The following is a 9070-nucleotide window of genomic DNA, read 5'->3' as shown; positions in this document are numbered from 1 at the left end:
TGAACACATAGATCTGTGAACACATAGATCTGTGAACTAGGCATGTAACGATTCACTAAACTGTCTGTATGTCTGTGTCTCTACCTGTCTGTGTCTCTACCTGTCTGTGTCTCTACCTGTCTGTCTCTCTACCTGTATGTCTGTCTCTCTACCTGTCTGTCTCTCTACCTGTCTGTCTCTCTACCTGTCTGTCTCTCTACCTGTCTGTGTCTCTACCTGTCTGTCTCTCTACCTGTCTGTCTCTCTACCTGTCTGTCTCTCTACCTGTATGTCTGTCTCTCTACCTGTCTGTCTCTCTACCTGTCTGTCTCTCTACCTGTCTGTCTCTCTACCTGTCTGTGTCTCTACCTGTCTGTCTCTCTACCTGTCTGTCTCTCTACCTGTCTGTCTCTCTACCTGTATGTCTGTCTCTCTACCTGTCTGTCTCTCTACCTGTCTGTCTCTCTACCTGTCTGTCTCTCTACCTGTCTGTCTCTCTACCTGTATGTCTGTCTCTCTACCTGTCTGTCTCTCTACCTGTCTGTCTCTCTACCTGTCTGTCTCTCTACCTGTCTGTGTCTCTACCTGTCTGTGTCTCTACCTGTCTGTCTCTCTACCTGTCTGTCTGTGTGTAGGTGGTGGTCAGTACCACGGTGCAGACAGACGGTCATGTTCTGGCGGTCTCTGACAACATGTTCGTTCATAACAACTCTAAACATGGCCGCCGAGCCAGAAGACTGGACCCTTCTGAAGGTACACACACACACACACACACACACACACACACACACACACACACACACACACACACACACACACACACACACACACACACACACACACACACACACACACACACACACACACAGATAACACTCTGCACTTTCATTTCACTTTATAATTAATCTCCTCACATGAAAGACAGAGTCATTACAGCTTAGAGTGTGTGTGTGTGTGTGTGTGTGTGTGTGTGTGTGTGTGTGTGTGTGTGTGTGTGTGTGTGTGTGTGTGTGTGTGTGTGTGTGTGTGTGTGTGTGTGTGTGTGTGTGTGTGTGTGAGGACAGTCATGACCAAAAACTAAAGCGTGACCCAATTAAAACAGGAAAGTGAGGGATAGAGAGTCATAGATACAGAGAGAGAGAGAGAGAGAGAGAGAGAGAGAGAGAGCGAGAGAGAGAGAGAGAGAGAGAGAGAGAGAGAGAGAGAGAGAGAGAGAGAGAGAGAGAGAGAGAGAGAGAGAGAGAGAGAGAGAGAGAGAGACACACAGACAGACAGACAGACAGACAGACAGACAGACACGTTGGCCTCTTTCTTAGATCATTTTGGACAATGTTTGGTCTTTTGACTATTAAGAGTTTTATTTTAGAGGTATTAAAAAGGTCTTAAAATGCCTTAAAGTGTCACTTTATAAATGTACAGATACCCTGTAAATCCACTGATACTCTATGTTGGTTTGTTTAATGTCCAGTGAGAAGATAATCACCTAATCACCCCCCCCCCCCCCCACCCCACACACACCCACAGTTTGAGAACCATGTGATGTATGCTAATGCTAGCTAGAATCTGCTAGACTGGAGTCAGAGTACCCCCTCCATACCCCCCCCCCCCCCTGCTAGTGTGTAAACTAAGTGTTGTATCACCTGCCTGTCCAGCAGCCACGCCCTGCATCAAGGCCATCAGTCCCAGTGAGGGCTGGACTACAGGGGGCGCTACAGTCATCATTATAGGAGACAACTTCTTTGATGGTCTGCAGGTGGTGTTTGGAACCATGCTGGTCTGGAGTGAGGTGAGAATAATAATATATGTCATAATAATATATATAATATATATATATATAATATATATATAATATATATATAATAATATAATATATGGAACCATGCTGGTCTGGAGTGAGGTGAGAATAATAATATATGTAATAATATTAATATTACTATTAGAGGTTAATATCATAATGTACTCACCAGTGCCAGCGTTTTATTGTTGTTTTTAGTTTTTTTCATGTCGCCACAGACCTTGCTAAATAAGTTAAAAGTGCGCGTTCATTTGGTTCTAAACACACAGGGGATCTGTGTGAAACGGCCAGCGAAAACCCTTTCCAAATCCGAGCCGCCATCTTGAAGATACAGCGGTGAACGCTAAACAGTGATCATCGAGGAGAAAAACAACAACCGAGAAAATCGAGTTTTAGACAGGATCCCAGACAGGATCCCAGACAGGAAGCGGATACGATCGAAATAACCGGAACCCGAATAATTCCGTTTCCGGTGGTGCTGCCGGAAACGGAAGTGGATCAAAAATTTCAGAAAGTGCACTTTTTGTGAAATCTACGCGATTGGCACGTGGCGGCTTTAAATAGGTTCGCGTAGATCTACGCGATTGGCAGTCAATGTGTTAATATTAATATTAATATTAATATTAATATTAATATTAATATTAATAATATAATAATAATGATAAAATAATAATGTGGTCAGCACACTATCATTCCACATGCTAGGCCCACCCTACTGCGCATGTGTGACATAGGAGCGGGATTCCATAAAAGGGACAAGGACTGACAGATAGAGAGAGATCTCCATATATGGCCATATCAGGTGGATCACTGGTGCACCATAGCTGTGAGGGCCGCGAAGCAGCCCGAACCTCTAGTTCTAATTGTGTGTGTGTGTGTGTGTGTGTGTGTGTGTGTGTGTGTGTGTGTGTGTGTGTGTGTGTGTGTGTGTGTGTGTGTGTGTGTGTGTGTGTGTGTGTGTGTGTAGTTGATCACCCCTCACGCCATCAGGGTGCAGACCCCTCCCAGACACATCCCAGGGGTCGTAGAGGTCACGCTGTCCTACAAATCCAAACAGTTCTGTAAAGGAGCGCCCGGACGATTCGTCTACACAGGTAAGAGCTGACCAATCACAGCGCCGCTCTGGTTAACGGCCGACCAATCCTAGCGCTGATCTCGTCAACAACCCACCAATCAACAGCGCTGATCTAGTTAAACAAAAATGCAAATATCAGCTGTCAGGATCATTACTGTCACCTCTGTGTCGACACAGAGGTGACAGTAATGACCCTGTCACCTCTGTGTCAACATGTTTTTAACACAGAGGTGACAGGTTAGGCCTGACCTCCATTATTCCAATAGTCGACTAATTAGTCGAGGGGAGTCTGAGTCGAATTATGAAAAAAAAAGTTTTTCAAATGTTTTTATTATTCGACTGAGAGATTGGCCTAGTTTGTTATATTAATTAACTAATAGTTTGTTATATTAATTAACTAATAGTTTGTTATATTAATTAACTAATAGTTTGTTATATTAATTAACTAATAGTTTGTTATATTAATTAACTAATAGTTTGTTGTATTAATTAACTAATAGTTTGTTGTATTAATTAACTAATAGTTTGTTATATTAATTAACTAATAGTTTGTTATATTAATTAACTAATAGTTTGTTATATTAATTAACTAATAGTTTGTTATATTAATTAACTAATAGTTTGTTATATTAATTAACTAATAGTTTGTTATATTAATTAACTAATAGTTTGCCAAAAATAGGATATACATCATGATTTATTGGGAGAAACCAAGCAAGTATATGTTAAATCAGACACTAAGCACCCCTACAGCCCAAATGGAATGTTCCTCTATTGCATAACATATTTTTTGCATGATTTGACTGAGAGATTGGCATGGAATCAGCCTGATTCCACTGACAATCTCAGTTGATCATCAATTTTGTATTTATTTGAGGCCTTGTATTTATATTATTTTGGTAGATTGTGTTGGTGATTGTCAGGTTATTAGTAACTCATGCCATTGCTGTTAACCTTACTTAAACCATGCTTCCCTATCACTCTTTTCCATATGAGGTGTTTTCTCCACCCTGGCATTAAAATCACCAAGCAGAAGTATTTTATCACTGCTAGGGATGTGCTGTAGGCCCTCATCTAGTCTCTAGGGATGTGCTGTAGGCCCTCATCTAGTCTCTAGGGATGTGCTGTAGGCCCTCATCTAGTCTCTAGGGATGTGCTGTAGGCCCTCATCTAGTCTCTAGGGATGTGCTGTAGGCCCTCATCTAGTCTCTAGGGATGTGCTGTAGGCCCTCATCTAGTCTCTAGGGATGTGCTGTAGGCCCTCATCTAGTCTCTAGGGATGTGCTGTAGGCCCTCATCTAGTCTCTAGGGATGCGCTGTAGGCCCTCATCTAGTCTCTAGGGATGCGCTGTAGGCCCTCATCTAGTCTCTAGGGATGCGCTGTAGGCCCTCATCTAGTCTCTAGGGATGCGCTGTAGGCCCTCATCTAGTCTCTAGGGATGCGCTGTAGGCCCTCATCTAGTCTCTAGGGATGCGCTGTAGGCCCTCATCTAGTCTCTAGGGATGCGCTGTAGGCCCTCATCTAGTCTCTGGTAGAAGTGGCTCTTTGCCTCATTCTCGGATGGTAGAGTTGGTGCATACTCGCTGAGAAGAGTTACAAGTATCGTTCTTCCAAGGGGTTACGGACAGACATAAGTCTTTCACTTAATGCCGGTGGGTGTTTCAGTGAGACTGGGTAACAGGCCTCCTGTGGGGTATCCCTTCCTCCTGTGGGGTATCCCTTCCTCCTGTGGGGTATCCCTTCCTCCTGTGGGGTATCCCTTCCTCCTATGGGGTATCCCTTCCTCCTGTGGGGTATCCCTTCCTCCTGTGGGGTATCCCTTCCTCCTGTGGGGTATCCCTCCTGTGGGGTATCCCTTCCTCCTGTGGGGTATCCCTTCCAGAAAAGGGTATAACCCTTCCATTAGGGATCCCTCGTCTAGAAACTGGTCTTACTCAAGGCGGCGATGTCAACGTCAAAACGTCTGAGCTCAGCGGAAACGAGCGCAGTTCTTCTTTGTGTCCTGTAGGGGTTGTTGTCCAGGAGAGTTCTAGTGTTCCATGAAGACAGTTTCAGGGGAACTTGATTTTTTCTTGTTTTTCCACCGCAGTAGTGCAAGGTATCCTACCATAAGGTATCCTACCCGGGAAGTGCAATGTTTAGGCCACCTTTTCCTAGGCCTTCATCCAAATGTGGGTTGAGCAGTGTGGCTCCTAAATGCTCAGTCATACAGGGGTCTGTCCAAATCAGCTGCCACTCCAATCCCAGCTGATAGCGACCATAAATAGCCCCGTATCGCTGACGTGCAGAGATCTAACTATAGAGATCTAACTATAGAGATCTAACTATAGAGATCTAACTATAGAGATCTAACTATAGAGATCTAACTATAGAGATCTAACTAAAGAGATCTAACTATAGAGATCTAACTAAAGAGATCTAACTATAGAGATCTAACTAAAGAGATCTAACTATAGAGATCTAACTATAGAGATCTAACTAAAGAGATCTAACTAAAGAGATCTAACTAAAGAGATCTAACTATAGAGATCTAACTATAGAGATCTAACTATAGAGATCTAACTAAAGAGATCTAACTAAAGAGATCTAACTATAGAGATCTAACTATAGAGATCTAACTATAGAGATCTAACTTTAGAGATCTAACTATAGAGATCTAACTATAGAGATCTAACTATAGAGATCTAACTATAGAGATCTAACTATAGATCTCTATAGACTATAGTTCATTCTAACCTGCCCCCCGTATTGCCGCCAGACTTTGATCCATTCAGAATCAGAATCCATGCTGTTCTGGATCCACCAAGGTCAGAAGTAGATCTTTGCCATGAAGAGATGGAGCCTAGTGGCAAGGACAAGCAGCACGTCTTCACAGCTACAGGAGTCTGTCCTGGCGCCTACGTGAGCCTCCATCACGGGGCTTTTCTCTACGGGTGCCCTAGCTCCCCTAGCCTTTCTCTTCCTGGACTTAACCACAGCGGTTCGATCCGCTACCTTTTAGCCTGGAGTCAAAAGACTCCAGTTACCGTGTGCTGCCACAAGGAGGCAAGGCGAGGAGACTTAGTGAAGGCTATGCAGTATGTAGTATGTAGACTATGTAGTATGTAGTATGTAGACTATGTAGTATGTAGTATGTCGACTATGTAGTATGTAGTATGTACACTATGTAGTATGTAGTATGTACACTATGTAGTATGTACACTATGTAGTATGTACACTATGTAGTATGTAGTATGTACACTATGTAGTATGTAGTATGTACACTATGTAGTATGTAGTATGTACACTATGTAGTATGTAGTATGTACACTATGTAGTGACCTCAAAAGACTTATTTTCTTTACCCAGCTTCCTTTACCTGCCTGGGTCGGCCGGCGGCAGGAACTAAGGGAGGGAAGTGAGTTGTGAGAAAGAAAGAAAGGAAGAAAGTAAGTCCAGGCTGGAGTCAGAGTAATTACAGACATTTGAAAAACAATTAACCCTGTGTGTGTGTGTGTGTGTGTGTGTGTGTGCGTGTGTGCGTGCGTGTGTGCGCCGTGCGTGCGTGCGTGCGTGCGTGCGTGCGTGCGTGCGTGCGTGCGTGCGTGCGTGCGTGCGTGCGTGCGTGCGTGCGTGCGTGCGTGCGTGCGTGCGTGCGTGCGTGCGTGCGTGCGTGCGTGCGTGTGATTGTGCTTCACAATGTTCAAAGTGCATTAACATGAAATGGCATGTTGACCACACACACACACACACACACACACACGCACACGCACACGCACACACACACTCTCGACTTACAAGTGACTGTGGATCAGAGTGTTTGCTAAATGCTTACATTATAAAATGAAAGGCTTGGAATCGTAAGTGTGTTGAGTTCCAACAACATTATCAAAATAACCCCCCTACCTTGTTAAGTTGACCAGGAGGGACGTACGTACGTTAGGTACCATTCTACTACGTTAAGTTGACCAGGGGGGGCGTACGTACGTTAGGTACCATTCTACTACGTTAAGTTGACCAGGGGGGACGTACGTACATACGTTAAGTACTATTTTACTACGTTAAGTTGACCAGGGGGGACGTACGTACATACGTTAAGTACCATTCTACTACGTTAAGTTGACCAGGGGGGACGTACGTACATACGTTAGGTACCATTCTACTACGTTAAGTTGACCAGGGGGGACGTACGTACATACGTTAGGTACCATTCTACTACGTTAAGTTGACCAGGGGGGACGTACGTACATACGTTAAGTACCATTCTACTACGTTAAGTTGAGGGGGGACGTACGTACATACGTTAGGTACCATTCTACTACGTTAAGTTGACCAGGGGGGACGTACGTACATACGTTAGCTACCATTCTACTACGTTAAGTTGACCAGGGGGGACGTACGTACATACGTTAGGTACCATTCTACTACGTTAAGTTGACCAGGGGGGACGTACGTACATATGTTAAGTACCATTCTACTACGTTAAGTTGACCAGGGGGGACGTACGTACATACGTTAAGTACCATTCTACTACGTTAAGTTGACCAGGGGGGACGTACGTACATACGTTAGGTACCATTCTACTACGTTAAGTTGAGGGGGGACGTACGTACATACGTTAGGTACCATTCTACTACGTTAAGTTGACCAGGGGGGACGTACGTACATACGTTAAGTACCATTCTACTACGTTAAGTTGAGCAGGGAGGACGTACGTACATACGTTAGGTACCATTCTACTACGTTAAGTTGACCAGGGGGGACGTACGTACATACGTTAAGTACCATTCTACTAGGTTAAGTTGAGCAGGGGGGACGTACGTACATACGTTAAGTACCATTCTACTACGTTAAGTTGACCAGGGGGGACGTACGTACATACGTTAAGTACCATTCTACTATGTTAAGTTGACCAGGGGGGACGTACGTACATACGTTAAGTACCATTCTACTACGTTAAGTTGACCAGGGGGGACGTACGTACATACGTTAGGTACCATTCTACTACGTTAAGTTGACCAGGGGGGACGTACGTACATACGTTAAGTACCATTCTACTACGTTAAGTTGACCAGGGGGGACGTACGTACATACGTTAAGTACCATTCTACTACGTTAAGTTGAGCAGGGGGGACGTACGTACATACGTTAGGTACCATTCTACTACGTTAAGTTGACCAGGGGGGACGTACGTACATACGTTAAGTACCATTCTACTACGTTAAGTTGATCAGGGGGGACGTACGTACATACGTTAGGTACCATTCTACTATGTTAAGTTGACCAGGGGGGACGTACGTACATACGTTAAGTACCATTCTACTACGTTAAGTTGACCAGGGGGGACGTACGTACATACGTTAAGTACCATTCTACTACGTTAAGTTGACCAGGGGGGACGTACGTACATACGTTAAGTACCATTCTACTATGTTAAGTTGAGCAGGGGGGACGTACGTACATACGTTAGGTACCATTCTACTACGTTAAGTTGACCAGGGGGGACGTACGTACATACGTTAAGTACCATTCTACTACGTTAAGTTGACCAGGGGGGACGTACGTACATACGTTAAGTACCATTCTACTACGTTAAGTTGACCAGGGGGGACGTACGTACATACGTTATACCATTCTACTACGTTAAGTTGACCAGGGGGGACGTACGTACATACGTTAGGTACCATTCTACTACGTTAAGTTGAGCGGTGTTGAGTCGGCTGAGGACTGAGGACGTCACAGCGCTCCGTATGGCGACTGGCCCGCCTGACGGCTTGCTCTGCGGTCTCTCGGGGCTCAGGTCTGCTTTAGACGCCAAGCCTCCGTCCTTTTAAGCGTTTTTTCGGCGGACCCTTAAGTTTGAGAACGACTCCTCTACATCCTGGACCAAGAGGAGGACCAAGAGGAGGACCAAGAGGAGGACCAAGAGGAGGACCAAGAGGAGGACCAAGAGGGGGACCAAGAGGGGGACCAAGAGGGGGACCAAGAGGAGGACCAAGAGGAGGACCAAGAGGAGGACCAAGAGGAGGACCAAGAGGAGGACCAAGAGGGGGACCAAGAGGAGGACCAAGAGGAGGACCAAGAGGGGGACCAAGAGGGGGACCAAGAGGAGGACCAAGAGGAGGACCAAGAGGAGGACCAAGACGAGGACCAAGAGCAGGACCAAGGAGGATAATAGAAGACCAAGATCTCACTCTGAGTGTTGAATCTACTGAACACTGACTCTCTGCTGCTTAAACAC

General features: G+C 45.0%; 1 protein-coding gene across 1 annotated transcript in view; it reads left to right on the top strand.

Annotated features, from left to right (window-relative positions):
• LOC308081205 (transcription factor COE3-like) overlaps window positions 1-9070 on the top strand; it is a gene marked incomplete at both ends in the record, with an annotated part of 53987 nt that overhangs the window by 10521 nt on the left and 34396 nt on the right. The window contains 3 exons of the mRNA XM_080457595.1: window positions 615-732; window positions 1632-1765; window positions 2742-2868. Of these exons, the coding sequence (XP_080313721.1) occupies window positions 615-732; window positions 1632-1765; window positions 2742-2868 (379 nt within the window). The remainder of the gene's footprint in view (window positions 1-614; window positions 733-1631; window positions 1766-2741; window positions 2869-9070) is intronic.

The sequence above is a fragment of the Gymnoscopelus braueri genome (assembly GCF_963280865.1).
Source record: "Gymnoscopelus braueri genome assembly, contig: SCAFFOLD_58, whole genome shotgun sequence".
Classification (NCBI taxonomy): Eukaryota; Metazoa; Chordata; class Actinopteri; order Myctophiformes; family Myctophidae; genus Gymnoscopelus; species Gymnoscopelus braueri.
The sequence above is the reverse complement of the archived record's forward strand: the minus strand, read 5'-3'. Positions and strand labels throughout refer to the sequence as shown.